The sequence below is a fragment of the Varanus komodoensis genome, unplaced genomic scaffold (genome assembly GCF_004798865.1).
Source record: "Varanus komodoensis strain SLA01 unplaced genomic scaffold, ASM479886v1 scaffold38, whole genome shotgun sequence".
Taxonomy (NCBI): Eukaryota; Metazoa; Chordata; class Lepidosauria; order Squamata; family Varanidae; genus Varanus; species Varanus komodoensis.
In genome coordinates this window covers 663172-685634 of record NW_025335909.1, presented here as the reverse complement: position 1 = coordinate 685634, position 22463 = coordinate 663172, and the positions used below count along the sequence as shown (strand labels likewise).

General features: G+C 42.1%; 1 protein-coding gene across 2 annotated transcripts; it reads right to left on the bottom strand.

Annotated features, from left to right (window-relative positions):
• Positions 1–549: 549 nt before the first annotated feature.
• On the bottom strand, positions 550–21929 carry UBE2L3 (ubiquitin conjugating enzyme E2 L3). Of its 2 annotated transcripts, none has more exons than XM_044440622.1 (4): positions 21876–21929; positions 10031–10126; positions 4115–4301; positions 550–2629 (listed from the first exon to the last, which is right to left on the bottom strand). In XM_044440622.1, exons 1-4 carry the CDS (start codon positions 21912–21914, stop codon positions 2475–2477), a joined length of 477 nt encoding a protein of 158 aa, XP_044296557.1. In that variant the 5' UTR covers positions 21915–21929; the 3' UTR covers positions 550–2474. The 2 variants fall into 2 exon arrangements, with proteins under 2 accessions (XP_044296557.1, XP_044296558.1); XM_044440623.1 differs by lacking the exon at positions 21876–21929 and adding an exon at positions 15691–15783.
• Positions 21930–22463: the final 534 nt, after the last annotated feature.

Here is a 22463-nt window from a genome sequence, read left to right as displayed (position 1 = left end):
ATTACAAAAGTTGCTTTGAGCAGACAACAGTTGTATCTGTGGAGGTTTGGGGCCATATGTAACATACTCTGCACACACTCACCCAGCAGTCCAGATGTACCACAGAGAAAAAACCCTAAACACACCAACCAGTCTGCAGAAGCCAAGACAAGTGTTTTGTTACACACCATGTGATTTTCAGATTATAGGTGAGAAAGCTATACCCCCTGCGTACACACACATGTGCGAATGTACACTTCATTCCTAAAGGTGAAGGAAAGCCCCAGCACAGATAGGTGTGAATTCTGAACGGCAGTTCCTTAAATAACCCAAGCTTTTCAGTTCCCCTTCCAGGGAGCACCAGTTCACATATAAGCGGTTTAACCTGAGAGGTTTACAATTGAAAAGAGAAAGAGAGATTTCTCACTATCGAAGTAACAAGAGTGACAGGTAAATGGAACTGGAGTGTTGTACGTGAACAAGAGGCAACTAACAGGTGAAAAAACAAACGGTCCAATTTCAATGCAATGAGATGCAGGAGTTACATACACTTCAGGTTGACAGATAAAATTTGGCATTTTTTGTTTATTTTGAATCTGCGTGAGCGTGAATGAAACAAAGTCAGTACCAACTTTCTGCAAATGAAGACACAAAAATTTGTGGAAATTTTGGTAATAAGACAGTGCTGGTCACCAAGCCTGAAGACACACACTTAGGAAATGCAAGTGTCCGTTAAGTAAAGGTAGTTTTTGACTAATTGCCTACCAAAGTATTTTGTCTAAGAACACTTAAAACAGAGATGCTTCATACCCCCAACTTAGAAAGAAAAAAAATTCACTTTTCAACAGAGGTACTTGGCTGTCTATCTTTTATGGTTTTAAATCAAAAGATGGAGTAGGAAAGGAGTGGGGGAGAGGTCATATAAAAAAAGTTAAAACCCCAAAGGTTACTTTACTGCTCCCTTGCATCCTTCAGCCCTGAAACATGGCAAAGGCAAAAGACTTCTTACATCTCCCATTTGGGTGCAGAGGGATTTACTAGTGAATTAGGATGATATGTACTTTTTGTTCTCTACTCAGATTTTAAAGGGATGGGCCAAATGTTCGCTTGAACCAGGCATTTAAAACTTCAGTGGCTGGGAAACCACCTTTGGTCACATGGCTTGCTCACTTTTTACAGCATCCTAAACTTAGAATGTTTAAAAATAAATTGAAAGGGCGTTTGGTTTGAAATGGGAGAAACGTCACCCTACTTAAGCAGGAAGGCCCTGGACTAAAAGAAACCACATTAGCTCGCCTAATTCTAGAATGCTGCATTTCATACTGGTATTTAAGAATGGCAGAAACCTTTGCATCTATTGGCCACTTATTGCTTCATGGAAATGTCTTGTGTTTTCAAGAACAATCAGACAATGCATTAGGGAAAGGTAAGTTTGCCATTCCACAGGAGAAATGTAATATGGTGGATATATGTAGTTAAATGGCTAGCAATTTGTTTTGAAAACTTAAGATTTCACAGAGCATTCCTTCTATAATCCTCCCCACGAAAAGGAGGGTAGGATGGGGGAACCTTGTTTTTTTCCACTTTGGTGCCTCTTGGTCCCTCATTTGAAATTTTGTTGAACTGGCTTGTGATGCTATTCTCAGTTAATTATTTATTCTAGGTAGTCTGCATAGATACTAAGAATAAAAGTGACTTTTTAAAAAAAAAATCACATCCCACTATTCCTTTGCTATGGAACATCCTGTGTTAAAAATTTCCCAGGAGAGTTCATAAGTCTTACTGTAATTCATTCATGTACACAAAGCTTAGAGTTCCCCATTTAATAAACATTATTGAAGTAACATCAGCCAGATTTACATCAGATCTGGGCTCAGTTCTGATTATTTTATGGAATACATGTGGTGGATTTATTATGTTACAAACTGAAGTTAGGAGAAACTTGGGACCAAGTTCCACAAAGCGCAGTGCAACATTTAAGAGAAGGGAAAAGGAAGCAAACTGCCAAACATTCAACTTTTTGTCAGGACAACAGTGTAGTTTTGCTAAGACATCAGTGTGTGGGTTTTTGGAGTGGGGAGGGAAGGTGCTCAGGGAAAGTAAAATATTAAATGGAGGGGGAAGGCTTACAGGGGAAAATAAGAAGTAACAGCCACAACCTTCCGAACTTTTAAGGGCAGATTATAAGTCTAAGATATTTTTGATAAATTCTGACAAGGAAAAAAAAAAAGAAACAGCATTCTTTAAAGTATATTGAAGCAGTGATTTTAAACAAAGAAAGCAGAACTAGAACATCTTAAATTTTTAATCCTTTCTTTACAGGTTACCTAAACCACTTTCGATTAAGAAACTGTAGAAAGTTAGTAACAGCCACAAGTTAACACCAAGAGGTGGCACTTGTCAATTTTCCAGAGTCCTGCTTTGTGGTGTGTCTGAAATGCACTGCTCCAGGTCTTCTATCACACATTGCTGACATCAAATCTGCCAGATTTTTTTTAGTCCACTGGTCGCTTTTCACCATATTTCTTTGTAAACTCTTCAGCGTTCTTACAGAATTTTTTACGGTCCTTAGAGTATTCCTCAGCTAGGTCGGCCCGAAGTGGGTGCTCAGGCTGAGGGTCATTCACCAGTGCTATGAGGGACTGGATTACTGCCAAAAGAAAGCAAAGGAAGTGTCAGTGCGTCTGTAAAGTGCGGCAGAGAGGAGTTGCTGGTTTTATCTTTAATACCAATAGAAGTATTTAATCTGGACAGTATGCCCTACAATTGGAAGTGCTACCGTACCTCACACACCAAACCAAAGAGCCCATGGATAGTTGATAGATAGTTGCAATCCTAAATATGCTGCATGGTAAGGGATAAGACAGGGAGAACCGACCATCAAAACCCTCATGCAGCTGTGAAGATCACACAAAGGGACTGGAGCCAATCACTGCCTCTCACCATCAGTTGCGTTCACTGGATAACTGTGAATTTAAGGTGGAAGGAAGGAGTTGTGAACTCTGATCCTATCCTCAACCTGTATAGCTTGAAGTGCCTGATCCTGCCTGATCTTGGAAGCTAATCGGGGTCAGGCCTGGTTAGGATCTGGATGGGAGACTTGAGCCCTGCATTGAGCAGGGGGGTTGGACCGGATGGTCTTCTAGGCCCCTTTTCAACTGTATGGTTCTATATCAGAAATACATTCCATAGCCCTAACTAGGTCTTATTTGCAGTCACCACAATTTGGATGATGGGTATATATGCTGATCTGGATGCAATTTCATTTCAAATGAAGGAACCGTTCTGTGGATTCCAAGACATGCACAACTGAATCCTTCCATCACTTAAATAGATGGGGAGGAAGAGTTCCATGTCTTCTCCCAACAGCTCTGTTCCCAAGAGGTTTACTATTCAGGGAGAGCAAACTATCTGGAGGATAAGAGGTGCGGCAAAATGATACTGCAAATGCTATGAGCTGGATCCAGGATCAGCTTCGATGGACAAAAACGCTCGGTTCCTGGAATATGTCTCCACCGAACCTCTGTGCAGCATTTTTTGGGGAGCTGAAGGGGCTGCTATGGGGAGGGGGTGGTAGGGGAATCTGCTTCTGCCAGCCAAGTTTCAGGCACCTAGAAAAATCATAGCACTCACACCTCAATCAACCAGCCTAGAAAGTGATCGAAAGGAAGGGCTTTCTGTAGACAGTGGATGGTTAAATGCTTATTTGTGCAAGCTGAACTGCAGAGCAGGCTGGTCAAATTTTGGCAAAGGACATATTTATTTTAACTGAATGGGCTAAAAGGCAGCTGACAGCTGAACGTTCTAACATGGGTTGCCAGTTCTAATATACACTCTCCAGGTTTTGAAGCTTCCTAGAAATGTTCTTTCTCTGCAAATTTTGCACAGGGAGGTAAAATAGAGCTCTGTCAGAGAGAGAGAGAGAGCAAAATAAACAGTCTTTGAGAAACTAGAAAAAACAGGCTCATTTCAGCAAAGGACCCAACTTCTTACTTTTGGGATTCTCTTTTATTAAAGATCCAAACAGCCTGAAGCATATGGGTAGTGACCATAAAAGACATAAGCCTCTATAAAAGCTCACTAAAAATCAAATGGAATTTGGGGAAAACGGTGGGAACCTGCTGAAAAGCCTTACCTTGATCAGTTTTGGTGGCCGGCTTCCAGTTTTCAGCACTAATTACTGGCAGGCAAACCTGCCCCTTCTCATCGATGTTGGGGTGGTAGATCTTTGTTTTAAATGTAATCTTGGGAGGTTTGAACGGGTACTCTGCTGGAAAGTTGATTTCGATTCTGAACGCACCCTTGTCATACGGAGGATTGTCCTGGAACGAAAAATCAACATATTAAGAACAGTCCAGGTCTAGAACAGGAAGAACCTGGAGATCATCTACAGCAAGCCTCACCTTATTTTTTATTATGATTATGGTTAAACTTATATTCCACATGATTAGCCCAAGGACTCTCCACAGGCTTATGGAATCTAAACCGCCGGGGTCTTTACAAGAATCCCAAGATTTGCAGTAGTGACTTTGCAGGAGACTGGTAAGACATTAATTTATTATTATTATTATTATTATTATTATTATTATTATTATTTAGGAAACTTACATTTAGTGAAGAGAAAAGAAAGCCTCTTGAGCCCCTGTCTAACCCAGCAATGTATCCCCTGCATCACAGAAATGCACTCCCGGTCTACTGATGTGTCACCCTGTGAGCAGCTTAGAAAACTTTACTAAGCCAGTGCACCTTTCCAGAGAACTACAAGCAGATCTGCACGCCTTACTCTACACAACTTGTACTGCACACCGTAACATGTACTTCAGAACTTCCAACCCTCTACAATGACAACATTTTCTCTGTAAAGGTCTAATGTTCTTCTCTCTCTCTCTCTCTGACACACACGAAGAGGGAGGGAGGGAGGGAGGGAGGAATGAACCTACAAGGGGTTATGGAAAAGGTGTCAGAGTCTAATAAGGAGGATGAAGTCTGCAAACAGCAGCACCTTGTACAATACCATTTAATGGAATACGCTAGTGATTCTAACTTGCGCCACTAATTATAAGAAACCAGCACGAGACAGGTTTTTTAAATGATGGGCCAAATAAACAATATGTCACACACAAATGCAGAGGAGAGCTCTCCCTCCAAGGGTTGCTTAAGGGTATAATCTCATGCAAGTTCAGGCAAAATCTGGGGAAAAGCCTGTAACTCCTATGCGGCATCCCTGGGGAAGCTACCTATGTGGCCCATGCCCCTCAAGGGTCACATATGTAGCTTCCCCAGAGGTGTCAAAGCCTGGAAAATACAAAAAATCCAGGGAGAAAATATGATCTACCCATTCTCAGTGGGAAAAACTGAATTTTTGGTATCCCTCTTGACCCTTTTTTCTTTTTCCTTCTCCCCACCCTAACCAGACTTCATGAATTTCCCCCTCTCCCCTCAATGCCCTTTTAACATCCTGTCTGATTAAGAAACCTGGAAATTTCAAAACTTTGTACATTTTTCCTAACTGTTGAGATGGCCTAATAAAGATATTGCTGCCGTTTGGATTTTGGAATCTCTCCCTGTTCCACACATATGAACTAGGAGATCCTGTCGTTGCTATGGCAATCACAACTCTTTCTTCATCAGGATATCAAAACACCTGCAATGTTTAAGCTGTATCAAAGCGCAGAATGTGACTCCATGGGACTCCAGTGACCAATGCCAACTGCTCTTGTCTCTCCCGCATGTGTGAATGGTTTTAAATGTCATCTTTGCACAGATCAACTTTTTGTGGGGGAGGGGTTAAGGAATATAAAACACTGTAAGCAAACTTGCATGCCAGTGCAACACTAAGAAAAAGAGTAAATGAACAAGCAAATCCAAGGAAACATGAAGTACAAGTTAACAAAGCCAAACACTGCTCGAGATCATTAGGAAAGGGATTTCAAAATTATTCTGTTCAGGACTTTTGGCATACAAATGAATTGGCCAAGGCCCAAAGAACCACACAACTTATCCCTCACACCCAAGGGAGCATTGCCCTTGCATTTCCTGAATAGCAGCTTCCCATGCTGCGTGGCAAATCTCTTTGGAAACAAAGATGAATTACAAGAGTGCTTTGAGATATGGAAAGGGGATTTACTGCACAAAGGAGCCTCCTCCCCTGAAAAAACTCCCTCTTGTGTTCCACGCGCATCAGTTTCTATATAACCATTTCATTGAGCCAGCAAGCAAGCGAGATCCGAGCCAACTAAGCCAACTCTTTGCCCACAGACGCAGCCTCTCCGCTCTACGATGTTAAACAACTGAATTAGCTGCAAAATGCGTATTCCAGGCTATTAAGATTCATAAGCAAGTGGAAGGGTCCTAGTTCTTTTAGCCTTGGTGAGATTTCTGGTTTCTTCCCCCCATGAGTGAGAAATTAGGCATTTATTTTTGGAATCTGACCATCTGGGAGATAATGGTATTAAAAAGAAATCCTAATAGTGGTCTTTTGGAAGCCCTATTGTTGTGAAAACTCTAATCATGAACATTACGTTCAAGTCACAACCATTTTCATTTACAAAAGCAGATTTTACCACTGCGAAAACAAGCTTCCTATAGTGAAATGAAAGCTTCACCAAAGCATTGTAACTCAAAATGGATAAACGGCAATTTGTTACTGATAAATGAGGAAGTGGCATCATTAAACACACCAGTGGCTTCTACTGGAGCACCTAACATGGTGTCAGCCATGGCAGCTGTATTTGATTAATGGTTCAGTCCTGCAATTGCAGTGCATTTAAAAACCATCCTTCAGTTTCTGCAGTCTTGGAAAGTGAAAGGAATCAGATGGAACAGCATGTTAAGACTCCAGTTCATAGTGGATTTCATTTTCAAGGTCTTCAAGATTAAAAACAAAACATTTATCTGCTGTCTTGAGGTGGCACTGGTATTAGCAATTCCATCCATTTCTCAATTTCTCAGGGGATTTTAATGTCTAGCTATAGTAAGCTTGACACAAGATTGTTAGGTGGCAATGAGCTTGTTTGCTATGACCAGCAGCCCTGCTACAACAGCAAGTTTTCCAGGGGGAGACAGATATCGTCTTCAATTTGTACCTGTCCCATGCTTTCCCTTCTCCCATCTTTTTCCTTACCGGGAAAAAAAATCTGTTAGGAAGAGTGAATATCTGCACAATGGCCTTTGATGGCCAGTGCCTGGAGCCCTCCATCGGAAAGCACCTCAAGCCTCAGACCAGTGGCTTTTCCCAGTTCTATTATCCAAAATCCTTTCTACTGGCAACCCCAGAGACTGAACCTGAACTTTCCTCATGCAAGCCATGTGATCTGCTATGAAGTTACGTCCCCTCTAAACCTTCCCTGCTAGAGAAGGACTCTAGGGTATATTCATCTGAAGAGCATGCCTTCTTCACAAACTGCTCTCTCCCCTTCCCTCAAGTCTTCCTGGCTGGCCTGCAGCCAAGATGAGTGGACTAAAACCACCCCAGCAGATTATCTGGGGAAGTCTGGAGGTGCCCTAGATTCCTATCAGCCATTCTAAGGCTACACCTTCTAAGAACTACTTGCTATTGGATTAAGCTATTTGATGAATGGCAGATGCCACTCATGACCCGAACGGATCCTTGCCATGGCAGGCTGATAGGCCCTGGCACGCATCACTGAGGGCCGACTTGATGTTCTAGATTCAAGTCCCATCAGTCCCAAGCACCATGCCCCCTAGTCAGGAATTCTGGGACCTGAAGCCCAAAATATATGAAGGGCACCAATCAGGAAAGGCTGCCATAAATGCTTTCAGAGAGGCCTAGTGCAGTCTATTATGAATGGAGCCCTGAGTGACTGGAAAATATCCCACTTCAGAATGTGCCCCCACCTGAATTTGTGGGATTCCTTCCTTTCCTCCAATGAATTCACCCGTACCGAGTAACAGGGTCAGGTGTGAAAGACTTGGGCGAGAGAGTGAATGTTCTTATGCTCCTTTAAATCAACCCTCCCTGTGGTCCCCCCCCCCCCCCACAGCGTGATGCTAACGGAGCGACCTGACGGAACTACGAGCCAGTATGAGCACCTGCAGTCGGACTCATTCGTGTGGGGACCCTGCCAAGAATCAGCCCCTCCATGCAGGGCTCTGCATGTGCCACCACTGCAGTTTGCCTCCGTGTGAGCAAAGCTGGACTATGAGCTTACAGAGGCCGTGAGTCACAAGGTGCCGTTAGGGAGGCCGCTGCAGGTATGAATGAGCCCTTTGAACACCTGGACTACAGAACGGTGCAAAATCTGAAAGCAACCACAGCTTGTACGAAGAACTCTAATTACAGGCATGTCTATTATGCTTTTTTTATGACAGCGCACCACCAAATCTATTGACGCTTGTTAATAAATTACAGTTATGTACATGTCATCAAATGGTTCAACCCTCGCCCCTGCACAAGCTACAAGCCTTGCAACGTTTCAGACAAATACCACAAGTGTTATCTTTCCTAATCACAGATTGCTTAAAGCCCACGACTGCAGGTTAAATGTTCTTAATTCTGCCCAACTGTGGTTCAAGTGATCAGAAAAACTGTGTAAATGAACACAGCAAGGAAGAGCTTCGGATATCCTCCTTAAAACCATCATTAACATAATGTTGGTGTTTTACACTGACAAAGGCTTGGCACTTTTGCATCTTGCATATCTGAGCAAATTAAAAAATCCAATTCCTCTACGATGATGTGACCTATGAAATCAAATGCCACTGTGTTAATACAAGGTCAATATATGCAGTTATCCCAGTATATCAGCACACAGAGAACCACCTCCAAGCACTCACATGAGAAGACACTCCTAACCCTCCGGGATATTTAACAGCAGAACAGACTGCTGCAGAATTGGTGGCTTCTCCTTCACTTAAGGTATTTAAGAAGAGGCCGAATGCTGTAGCTGCATCATGCATTGCACAGCGGCCACATGTTTTGATCCCAAGTTGCTCTCCAAGAACTGGTGCAGATCAGCCTGATGACGCTCTCGGTATATGCTTAGTGTGAGCACATACACCAAGTGTATACTTTTCTTTTTCTTAGGAAAAATACTTACTAACCTCACAGAATGAATGGACTGTAAAACAAATGTCCTACAACTCCAAGCATTCTCCATGTGCCCCAGTTTATTAGGTATACTTCAAATCTTTTTCAAGGATGCTATTACCATTGTTCTCTGGGGCAGCTAAATTGTTTCTATTTTGGTTCAGATCAATTAGACAGAACCTAATTATGTATTCCAGCTCCAAATAAAGAACACACACATACACATATACTAACAAAAAACAAAAACATGAGGGACTACACTCCAGGAGCCAAGAAAAGCTTCTGGACTCAATCAAAGGAAATCATCTTGATAAAAATCACCCTTCTATATACTAGCACATGAGGAGATTGCTCATCCAGAGGGGAAAAACACAAGGTTTGTGGAAGAAAATGGAATACAAACCTCTTTAAATAATCTCTATCATATTCTACTGAGCATTTGAGGGTCACAGAGGGTGCCAAAACTACCCCGAGATGCTAAGTAGCCATTCCAACTAGTCACGCTAAGCTCAATTTTGTAATTTTACAACACTGGTTCATGCATCTTCCTGCTTCCCTCTTCCTTTGCCTATTAGTTATATGAGTATTAGTGGAGGCTGCTTCATTTTTAAAATATCTATACGATGCTTAGAAAAGCTTAGGCACTTTACAAAGTATTATTAAATAAGAACATTTCATGTTGCTGAAATTGTGAACTAATTCCTTAGGTTGCATCCCTTCTGCAAATATCACTGCCAACCTTCAATTCTGGGTTCAGATAACATGAGAACAAGACAGAGGTGAAATGTTCTCAGTTGCCAACTCACTGAAAATGGGTGGGCAGGAGCCATTGCACCTGTTTCCTCCCTTGTCACTATCGATCCACAGTTCATTAACCACGAGTTGTTTCTGACATGCAAACTCACTCTAAGTTTGTAAAAGGGAGTCTTTAGGAAAGTCATGACCCAAAACAAATGACCTGTGTAGCACTTTGAAATTATAACAGGCTGCTTTCACACTCACAGGAACAATAAGCCCTTGCCAAGTCAATAAGTTAGCTTCATCAACTTGGATATTACGGAAATTCTTCATTCCACACTTGCGGATTTCTTCAAGCTCCTGCGAACCAAACACAGCAGAAATAGCATGTTAGCAAGAACAGCCAAGACAACTGGTTGTTACAGTTCAGGAACCCTTAATTGTTGTTCTTGGTTCCCCCCCTTCCATACTGACCCAGTTCTGATATCATTCCAAGCCAGGAACAAGCACTGGGCCTGAGTGGCCCCCCTTGTCTCTTCCCCTCATATGCTCGCTTTGGCATGACGCTCCCGACTCTTTTCCTGGGGTGTTAACTGATATCAGTCAAGTTCTCTGGCCGAGATGTAACAGGAAACTGTCTAAATACGAGCCAGAACTTTTGTGCCCAAGCCAGCACATTACAGCAGGAAGGGAGGAAGGAGTACTCTACCCCAAAGCTTATTTCCATAAACCGTGGTTTATGAAGCCTGCAATGATCATCTAAACCAGGCCATGATATGAACTGGGAATGCAGAGCAAGTCACCTGCCAAAGAAACCCTTTCAAGTTTTGTCTAGATTGTATTGTTTGACTATCCTAATGTGCGCAGTGGCACAGGCTTTCCTAACAATTCTCTTACCCTAATTTGCATCAGACACACCATAGAGGAGGAAGAACAGAATCACAGAATCATCAGAGAGTTGGAAGGGGCAAGGCGGCCAGCAGGTCCAGCCCCCTGCTCACTGCAGGACTTCAAGTCAAACCATCCCTCTCAGATGGCTGCCCAGTTGCATCTGGAATGCCTCCAGTGTGAGAGAGCCCACAAGCCTCCCCAGGTCATTGGTTCCGCTGTCGCACTGCTCTAACAGTCAGGAACTTATTCAGTTGAAACCTGGTTTCCTGTAACTTGAGCCTGTTATTCCGTGTCCTCTACTCTGGGATGACTGAGAAGAGATGCTGGCCTTCCTCTTTGTGACAACCTTTCAAGTACTTGAAAACCGGTGATACTCAGAGAAACACCTTTAAAACATCCCCCCTCCGACAGCAACCTCCTCCGTCAATCCAGAAACACATCAAGGTAGCAAACCATGGATACATTAGGGCAATACACATGTTTACCTCTCTTCACCTCCCAACCTCTCCCCCAGGTTACTATCAAAAATTTTAAAAATAGCTATTTGCTCTCTGACCAGTTTAACAAAGAAGTCAATATTTACTGTTCAAGAATTGATCATGTGGCAGAGATCAGGTAGCTGTGAGAGGGTAACACAGCATACCATGCATCTCTTCATGACACCGGGTAGCATCCCCTAGGTCTTTGCACCTCTGAAGCTCACAATACCATGCTTAAATGTATTGCACCCTCTTCCCCCAGCCCCTGTGCATGAATTGCTCAGCTAACAAAAAACCCAGCCTTTAAGCATGTGATAGTCAGGACTGAGTTCTCAAGGGATATTGGCCTGCTTTAGACACCTTTACACCCATGACTCATTGTGAATGCACCAGCATGCTAGCGCACATGCCTTGAATTGCTCCTACCTGGCTCCTCCTGCTAGAGAGAGTGGCCAAGCCACCCAGTCTTGGAAAGCAGACTATCAGGTTCAAATGCCCCCCTCCCCATTTAGCTGCTCCCGTGAGCAGAAGGAACCAAATGGGAATGCTTAAGCTGTATCAACGAGCACATCGGCTCATTCACAGAAACTCAGAGTTTAAAAAACAAACAAAATCTGAGTTACATATTGGGCTTTAGTGTAGGCTTTAATATATTTGTACCAAATTCAAATTTCTTCTCAAAACACCTTATTTTGAAGGGACAATTGCTATATTATTATTTTTTAAATAAGAACTTCCATTTTTATCTGCTCTGAGTACAAGTTGCAAGATTTTAACTAAGACATACTGGTTGGGAGTTCAGTTGCTTACCTACAATAGGCTCAATGTGGTTATAGCAGTCATCTATAAAAGGAGCCGCTCCTAAGCTGACTGCAGCTTTTCATTTATGAAATTCAGTTTCATTTATGAAAATCAAGTTTTATTAGCATTTTGCAGGATAAAACAAGGAGACTGTTTTATTATAAATGTTCTGCATAAAGCATTTGATGCAGTGCCACCCAGCCCAATCCCCTCTATATGTACAACTGGCAGCCCCCTCCAAGTTCACACTAAATGCTTCCCAGGGCACAAGGAGTCACTCACAGGAAGCAAACATGCTACAGAAAAGTGCTATAGAGCAAGCACATCCTACGAAAGTAAAGCATGTGAATTATGTACCGGGACTGTTAGTTGATTACATTTAGGAGGGCACCATCATTACAACACCCAGTTAGTGCCTAAGGAGTAACAATTTTATCCGCCAAGTTTTCCCCAAATTAGTGCTACAGGGGCATCAAATATTGTTCGAACAGCAGCAGTCGCCACTATGCCGGGAAGAGGGGGCAGAACTCATTCCAACCCCAGTGCATCATGAGGGAGACATGAGAGAAACTTGTGGGGGTCCTTCTCTCACTGTAGATTTATTTTGGCAAAGAGGATTTTCCTGATGACACCGGAACAAGAGAAAGGAAGCGGTAGCTTTACTATCAAAAGCCACGGCAATAGCATATAAATCGGTGCACTTGTTTAAAGACACATCGTCCGAACTTTGAAAAAGTCACTGACAGGACTCAAATGGATTCATAAACTTTGTCACAAAAAGGCTTTCAAGATAAGTGTTTTATTTGGTAACACGCATATCTCCTTTTCCTAAAGAGCTTTGTTTAAAAAGGTGGGGGGAATAAAATGGGGCCCTGCCCATGGAAGACACTGACAGACTGACTTTAAAGAAGGAAAAAACAGGCACCTGCTCTTCTGATTAAGGCTCTAGTGAAGGAGATAAGTGTTTTATCTGTGCAGTCCATGCCAATGCCTGCAATTTAAGATTCCTTGGGTTAGGCAATAGAACCTAAATGGCCTTATATGAAGTCCATCTAACCCAATAAGATCTACTCTAACTGGAAACTACTTCTCGTGTAAAAAGCTTTTCTTGCTCTGTTTCCTGTCCTTTAAAATGGAAATGCAGGCAGTCCCAGAGTTATGAATGAGTTCTGTTCCTGAGAAAACAGAAATTCATCTTTAAGTTAAATTTGTATAGTTGGTCCTTCACATGTGCAGGGGTTAGGGATGCAGGACCCTCCTGAAAGTGGGAAAGCAGGGAATATCTCTAGCTCCCTCCCCCACACTGCCTCTCAGCAGCAAGGAAATGCCAGAGAGGTTTCCCTCTCTGGATGGGCAGGGCATTAACACCTCTCTGGTGTTATTTTCTATAGTAATTTTTTAAAAATTGATAGGCTTCATGGCAGTTCATAAGTACAGGTTGCTTGTAAGTTGGACAATTGTAACCAGAGACTGAACCAAGCTTTTCTGCACACAAAATTCTGATCTTACCTCTTAGCAAAGACACCTTTCTGACTTAAATATACCAAAACAGCTGTTGGCAGATATATGATTAGTGGCTATTACTGAAAACCTCTTGTCAATCTTGCTTTACTGAGCCCTGCCATCATGATGTATCAAAAGCACTAGACTAGTTTTTTGTTGTGTTACTATGACACTCTAGTGAAAAGGCATACAGACGGAAATCCCATGCAGCTCTGTGCAAGTTTCCTTTAAATATCTCAATGCTAAAAGTGTGCAAGTAAATTTAGCCCATGCATGAGGTGGCATACTTCAACCAATTTATCCCAAATAAACATATAAAAATAAATGCAACAAATCACATAAAAAAAGCCAAGCCACAGCCAAAGGAATGCGAACCTTTGCAGACTTTGCATCAAGGCTACCCTTGGTGTGCCAAATCACTTTTACAGCTACACTGGAAACTATGTACACTTCTATTCTTAGGTTAGATTGATTGAAAGTGCCAAGAAAAAACAAATAATTTAAATTATTTGCATTTTTAAATTGGAAAGTGCCAAATGATCAGTGACTTTGGCCCGGATTTCAAGATCCCTGCTCAACAGGTCCTTAGGACAACCAGCAACAACCCACAGTATTCCACACAGGATTACTGAACCAAATTCAGGGACAGGAAGCAATGTTAGTTTAGAGTAAAGGGGGTGAGTTAACCAAAGGTCATTATTATAGGCACGTGCATCAGCCACTCACCTACCCTGTATTGGGTTAAGGTTTTTGTAATCTGCTTAGAGAGTTCTTGGACTAATTTAATGGCAGAATGGAAGCTGAAGGAAGAAAGAAAGGCAGGCAGGCTGGCCGGCCGGCCGGCAGCACAGGTGAGAACAAGGTTAAAATGTTAGCCTTTCAGCCAAGAAGGAGTGTGAAACTGATGACAGTGGCCTCTTGCCAGTGACGAATGACAGTGAGACAAGCAGGCACATTTCCGTGACTTATGCATAATAGCATTGGGATCCTTGTGTTATCCCCCTCTCTGAATGGTTAGCTATTTTTATTATGCATTTTCAATAGGTGGTTTGAAGCACAACGTATTTGTCTGTTACTAACCACCCCCACGGGATTTGCAATGCTCTGTGTTACTAACAAAATTCCTGGGGCAATCAATATGTTCTGGAAGGATCACATGGAAAATGAGCTATGAATCAGGGGAAGGCAGCTAGCTAATACTGGGTGTGAACATTATAGCATGGCAGTTTGAGTACCAACTTTTTCTTCTTCTCTTTTTTACACAAGACAAGCAGCAATACTCCAGCATCACTGGGTGATAGTACAGGGGGAAATCAGTAATACTGCTTGCTATTTTTACAGTGAAACCTTTCAGTCACATGACTTTCACCCTGGACATTGTCTGTCATTTCCTCTTCGGGAAGCAAGTGTCGCAATCCTTCAAAAGAATGCAACTTCTCCACCAAGTGAAATGAACTGGTATTGCTATGTTCAAACATGCACAATTTTATGTTTAGATTTGAAATACATTTGAAATTAATTTTGCCTTTTCCTTGTTTTTGTTTTGAACACAAAAGCTATCAAACTCAACTTCTGATTCAACAAAGCTCTAACTAGACTCTTTCTTAAAAAAGGGGAAAAAAAGTGAGATTCTAAGAAAAGACAAGACAAAATGCATGGAAGCTGAATACAGCTTGTTGGCCATATGCTGCCACTCCAGATTTTAAAAGCAATTCAGAACCTGCCGCTTCACAAAAAGAATTAAGTTATTCTTTAAAAAGCTGAGAAGACTGAGGTAATCCCCGTTCATCTATGTTCTTGGAGGGTGGGTAGAGTAGAATTATAGCATTCAGAATTTGACATATACAAGAGATAATTCTAAGATAGCCAAATAATACTGTGAGTATTCATAACAATGATTTTACTATTAACTCCACTGCCACCAAGTGGCAGTGATTATACTTCTGTGTTTCGATGCAACATATACAAATGCATCCGTTTGCATAAATCTGTATGTTAATTCAAGCTGACATGAATATTTAAAAATAGCACACTAGCTAACATTAAAGCTGGGCTAAAACAAACCTGTGCATAAAATGATTTTGAGGGAGGGAGAACACAAGCAACTTATGCTTTAAACACCTTTTCCACATAAGCCAGCTTATAACCTTTCATCTAATTCACTCTCCTATATCTGACTTCCAAAAACATTTTGAAGTTGCCCTCTTCCTACCACTACAAAATATTTAGATAGTATTTGTTATCAAATACCCTTACAGCACTGCATCTGCCAACACTGGGGAAAGAGTTCTGGTTGAAAGAACAGGTGGTAAAACATATAGGGGACATTACTCAAATCAGTCTAGAAAATTCAAATACCTAAATATATTCTAGTTATTTGTTACCCAAATATATTCTAGTGTTATGGACTACATGACAAGACATATGCAGAGTTGCTTAAAGCAACATTTAGGCACTCAAAAAGAAAAAGAAAAACCAGAACACTTGGTAAGCAGGAAAGGGTATTAGCAAGAACACAAACAACACATTAATGAATAGCTACATCATTGACAAGTATCTGAATACAAAAACAGTTACATGGGTGTGACTGGTGCATTTGGTTTATGGAGGATTTCAGCTAAGTAAATGTTTAACAATGTAGTTGTTCTAGCAAACACTTAGAAAAATAAACCAGTTTGCTGTTTCCTTGCCTTTAAGGCAGAAATTGAAATGGAAACTACATTAACTTCTCAAATGCTTCTTGACCTCCACATTTTAAAAGTGAAAAGCCCTGATTCAGGCATTATCCTTGGACTTCAGCGGTCACTTGTTTTCCCAAGGAGCTGATGCTGTATTAGTACTACAAAATAATGTGATCCACACATTTAACAAGTCCCTTTAATCACACTAATTTCTACTGATGGCATGCAAGATATTACACGGCATGGGATTCTCCAAAAGTTTTCAAGGTCTTTCACTAGAACTTGATCAAGTTATTTCAGTTCCATGAAAAATGGAAATAAAAGAAATGTTGTAAGATGGTACATGGCAATTCCCATACAAAGACTGGGCAAGTGTGGCGGATATGTTTTCATGGAAGTCATGACTGTGTGAACTCCACACTGAGTATCTCAATTCGTGCTTTAAGGAACTGGGGTGTTTCTATATAGATAAAAAAGACCTCCCACACAATCACATGGCATGCAGCAGGCCTGAATTAGCACTATGTACTCACGGGTGTACTTTGACATACCAACAACACATTAGTTGCGTACTAGTTGCTGCAACTAAAGCAGTGGCTGCAATTGTACGAAACATTCCAAAGAATTCTTGCTTACTGTTTACAAGCAAGCATATGGATGACTGCTAATAATCCTCCCATCAGCAGGCACAGCTTCCATAATTGAGAACCCTAGAAGGCACCTCATACCCTTTCTACCAAATCAGGTTTTTGAAACAAAACCCTTGTGAATCCAGTCTAAGGATAATTTCATAATTTCACAGAGCCTGTTTTATAAGCAAGTGACTGCAGATTTCTTTTCTTTTTAAACTCTATGTTATCAGACAGTAAGATTTGAGAAATCTATAGTAAAGCAGCATGAGAATGTCGCCATTATTTTCTGCTTTCACATCGATGAACTAATAACTATTTCTTATGCATGCCCTGTGTTTTTTGATGCAGCTTTGTGTGTTAGGTTAGAACAAAAAATAGGTTTGCTTAGATGGGACTGAAATGCCAGAGGTAGTCTGTCTGTCCACACTCCAAAAATGTCTGTCTGAGACTGTTACTGCCTTAACCATAAAAGTGCCCTTGATGGCCTGCAGCTTATGCCACGCTCTGCTCCCAGTGTTCAGATCAATGGGACTTCTGACTTGCATGGAACACTGATCACAAATCTCAGCTGGTGGTACTGAAGCTCATTTTAGTATGAACTGCTGACAACAGACAGAACTACAGCTAGAGATATAGCTAGAGACAAATTACAAAACAGATATTATTTTGTAAAGCACTGCATGTATCATATGGGTATTAAGACTCAACCAGAAGACTCATAAGTATATCACAAAGCTGAACTTTATGTCTTTTGTAATTCAAAGATATACTCTAAACCATGTGCAATGGGGGTGTCGGGATGTTCTGACATGCTTATTTTATTTTAAAACATGGTGTGAGCGCACTATAACAATGGTGAGCGGAAGTGTGCCACTTACAAAAGACAAAATAAAATATATGAGTTTTTAAGGAAACAATGGCAATGGTTGCCTGAACTGCATGTAAAAACTAGCCTCATCAGCAAAATAATACCCCCAAAACAAAACTGAAATGCCCCAAAGCGGCAGGGCACCGCTGCACAGGAGTAGCACCCTTGCCTGACCTTTTATACAAGGCTAGAGGATGCCTAGGCTAGCGTGAGCCCAAGGCAAAAGCCTTGAAGACAAGCAACCCCTTAAAACTGCAGAGGTTGCCTGCGACATCACCACATCACAGGCAACATCCAACAGGTGCATGTGACACTTGGACAAATATATATATACACACTCAACAGCAGCTGAACAGTAAAGGGTAAGCTTACTGGTGTGTGTGTGTGGCGGGGGAGGGGAAGATAAGCTCCATCCAATTTCTGAAGAACAAAATCCATCAACGTGGTTAGAAAAATTGAGCTAGTTTCATTATCTGAAAAGACTGCAGGACAAATGGCTATGCAGTACCCGTTACTGTCTAGCATCCCTTTCGTAATTTCTGACCCTTACCATTTCAATATGTGACTATTTCATTCCAATAATGCAGTGGCCCAGAAATATGTCATCATGCGAGAGCCTTTGGTCATCCACATATTGCTGGACTACGACTCCTCACGCCTCTGCCTAGGGGCCATATTGGCTGAGGCTGAAGGGCCAGATTCCCCATCCCTGCCATAGGAAAAGGAAAAGGCTTATCACGGCAGGGCCTGAGATCCGACACACTACAATTTACTTTTTCTACTTTAGTGTTATCCTAATTCTCATTTAATGTTTAAGGTGGGGTGGATTAAAACAAGTTCCAACCACTAGTTGTGAGCATTTCTTATGCTCTGTGAGATGATGTCTGAACTGCTATAGATTTTTATTTTTCATCAGTCCAGTAGCGGAAAACAGATGGTTTGGTTCATCATGATTCAAACCAGGGCATTTAGTGGCATTGCACCAACTCCCTGCAACTTCCCCCGCACTACAAATTAGTGCCAGTCTTTGATTTTCAGCACTTACTAAAACATACCTTTTTCCAACAGACATTCCCAAGAAAGTAATCTTGTCCTTTGTACAATGCTTAGGAATATCTTTAATATAGATTCATAGACAGAGTTAGATAACTCCTTATAGACAAAGTGAACATATGGTTTAGATACAAAACACAACATTTGGAAATTATTGCATTAATCTCTGAATGAAATGAATGACAAAATAGACAGGTCTAAGTTACAGAGCAAATGAGCAATGCTACTGGCATTTAGTCCTTTCTAAAAACAGTACACAGATTAAAAAGTTCTTAGATTTAAACTTCATGTATGTGTACCATAATTAGCAAATATAATTAAATTGCCAACTGTACCAAGCAAAGGCTGAACTTTGGAAAACGTTCTAGCTCTAAGTATGAAAGTGCTTTAAGTTTCACTTTCCTTTCCAATAAAGAACATCTCTTGTTGGTTTGTCTCCAGAAAGCAAATGCGAACTTCAGCTTATCCCTTTCTGTTGCTAACAGATAAGCAGGAGTACAAAAAGGAAGACATATGCTGTGATCACATTTTGTCCATTATACTAACATCAATGGCCTAAACCTAAAGCATCAGGAACAACATATTAAACAGGAGGGTTGTAGGAATTACTCTTGAACTAAATTCTCCAAATGGCTAATTTACCATTTATCTAGCAACTGGGTTGAAGACTGCAGCTTTGATAAGCTTTGCCAGTCTGTGACACTGCATGCGCATGTGAATGCTAAGATCTAAGTCTATGTTAGGAAACTGCACACGGAAATCTTGCACACCTTTGTTACGTAGAGTGGTCACTATCCATAGGCACTTTGTTGCCTCTTATACAACTTAAATGTATTGAGGTGTAATCCTATGCTCAAGACACAGGACAGCTGGAGTGCTAGCTCCTACTTCAGAAATCAAGCTAAAGTTGGAGCTGGTACTCTAGCCTTGGAGTTCTTACTTCTTGTCCTTGCAGCAGGCATGGTTAGTTCCATGCTAGTGCGGCTCCTAAGTCTGCAATGGGTGTGTGTTCCGGGAAACAAGGAGGAATGAATTTCCACTGGGGTACAAGGAATCTGGTGGTGCTTCAGCATCCTTGTGAGTAGGAGCAAAAGACACAGCAGGAGAAACATGGAGGAAATCCTTGTCCCTGGCCACTGGATGCTGGTAATCCTAAATTAGGAGGGTTTGGGGAGTGCAACATGTTTTGATGGAAAGAATTTCTGCAGCACCCGGTCTGCCAAAGCCAGCATGGCTAAGCTATACAGGCTGTTCTAGGACTTATTTGTCGAAACATGACAGCTTCTTAGGGACTGTGTGTCAATAGTCCAAAACAAATATATGCACGCCTCTGTATGTTTTATAGTCCTATGTTCACGTGCATATGCTTCCATAATGTATTTTAAGGGTTTTATCTCTGTAAACGACTCAGACAGCTACAGTGACTGGGCAGTACAGAAATGTAATAAATGAAATGAAATGACTGGATATGAAGTTTGATAACAGAAAAGCAGGATAAAAATAATTTCAACTCTTGCTCGTATAATTACTTATGGTCTGAAACAACAGGACCGTCGTTTTGCTGTATCAACATTATAGTAAGTGACTGGAATACAGGTGCAAATGAAAGCAAGAAAAATAGGACAAGTTATTTTTTGAAATATGGTTTCATCCCAACATTTGTTTTACACAAATTAGCAATGCTTACTAAAGCTTAAATAACCCTCATGCTAACCCTAAGACCGGCTAAAGAAAAGGAAGAACTGTTGGGCACTATTCAGTTTCAAGAGCTTCCAAAACAAAGCTGGTTCTCAGTCAGAGCCTAAGAAAAATCAAATCAATTAAAATAGTACCATTTTAAACTCAGGAATTTGTGAGTTCTGGCAAGACAACTTTATTCATCAAATGTATATTTTTAAAAAGCAACCACAGGCTTATAACTAGGTCTTTCACCCAATAAGGAAAACTTTGCTTGTCGAATAATTTAGATAGTATATGCATAGTCATAGCAGGCATCTTAGAACAGACACTGATCTGGTTCTCACAATCATTTGCAGCCACAGTGGTTTAAATGGACCACCTTGGTTTGCAGCACATGCTGGTTATTCATTCCATAATCCAACCCCAGCTCATAAACTGTCGTGTTGTTCAAACATGATTAAAAAAAAAATCACCCACATCCCTAAAAGAGCCCATGTGTTCTGGTTGCTTTGTTAACCACACCAACAACTCACCCTCACCAGATGTAGAATTTACTACATATGAACAGGCACTGGGATACAGCAGGGATGCCTACAGGTGCCCCATCATGTGCTGCAAACCACAGCTGCTTATTTAGCCATCCTGGTTGAAGATGATCAGGCAAACTCGCCCATTCCCTCCAGTGTGAGATAACTAATGAAATGTCTCTTGCAAAACGGTGGTTGCCACCTACTGCTGTTGTATTAAAAATAATTTTTTTAAAATCTGCTGCTGTACTGATGAGAGGTAACATCAGTAAATCAAAGGCTAAAGAAAGCGGACTCATTTTTAACGCATTCTGTTATGGTACAATAGCTGCAAACTGATACCGGAACACCCAGATTACATACAGATTAGCATAAGGCATATGACTCAATAAATCAACCTACAGGGAAACAAAAGATGCTTATACAAACAGTTTTCAATCTACATATTATTCTGCTTTCTCGGAGAAAGGATCCACACACTTCCCAGCTTTTTTACCCTAGAAAAGCAACTATATCTTCAGAAAAAAAGGCTTCTAAGAGTTAGATCACTTTAGCCTACTGCCAAAAGATATAGGAACTCATCAACAGTGTATTGCCTTAAAAGAGTGTCAGTCTTATCCGGGAGTAAGTCCTATGGAATGAAGTGGGGCTTACTTCTGAGCAAACGTCTACAAGATGTTGCACTATTACTGTGGTAGAAGCTATTAAAGTGCCATTAAGGAGACTCTTTGTTGCCTGCCCTGTGAATTTGCACCAGTGGACCTTAGACAATACCTAAATATAATAAAGGCAATCATTTTACTCCAGTTGAGGGCTTCCTGTGCCTGGCAAAGCAACTTTATAAGATCAGAAACCTTTGAAGGAGCAGGGGAGACAAAAGAAGTCAGTCACCATTCCACCTGAACTGACTTTTGGACTCACTTTCATCACACGGAAAGAAACCACTTTTTGAAAAAGAAAATGAATTAGCAGCATGATTTTAATGAAAGATCACCTCGAGAAAAGGAAAGAGCAACCCGCCAAACCACCCCATCCCACCGCCGCTGTCTAATTTCCAGATCCACAAAGGACCTACTTGGAAAGCGTCCCTTTTGTAGTGTCGGAAGCCGCTGCCACCCATCCACCCACCCACCCAGCCCGCACAGCTCTCCGCCCATTCGGACTGGGGGCTCGACTCGCCCTCTTCCCCATGGCCCTGCGGGGGGGTGGGCGAGGGGCCGAACTGACGAAGGGGGGAGCGATGAATGGGTGGCGCCCCCCACCGCAGAGCACCTGTCCCCACCGCCACACGCACCCGGCGGCCGCCCCATCCGCCCTTCCCCTTTGCTTAGTCACCGCGGGATCCCCCTTTCGGGCCGGGCGACCGGGGACGGCTGGAGGTGGCCGGCCGATCACTCGCCCCGCGCCCGCCGCCCCGGCCTGCCTCGGGACCCCGCGCTCGCGAGGGCGGCGCCCGCCGGCCGGGAGGAACCGGGGGAGGCTCTCCGCCGCGGCCTATTTCCCTCAGGCGCCGGCGAGGCCGCCCCGGAACGCGAAGCGGAAGCGCGCCGAGGCGGCCGGAGCCCGGGCGGGCCGCGCCCGG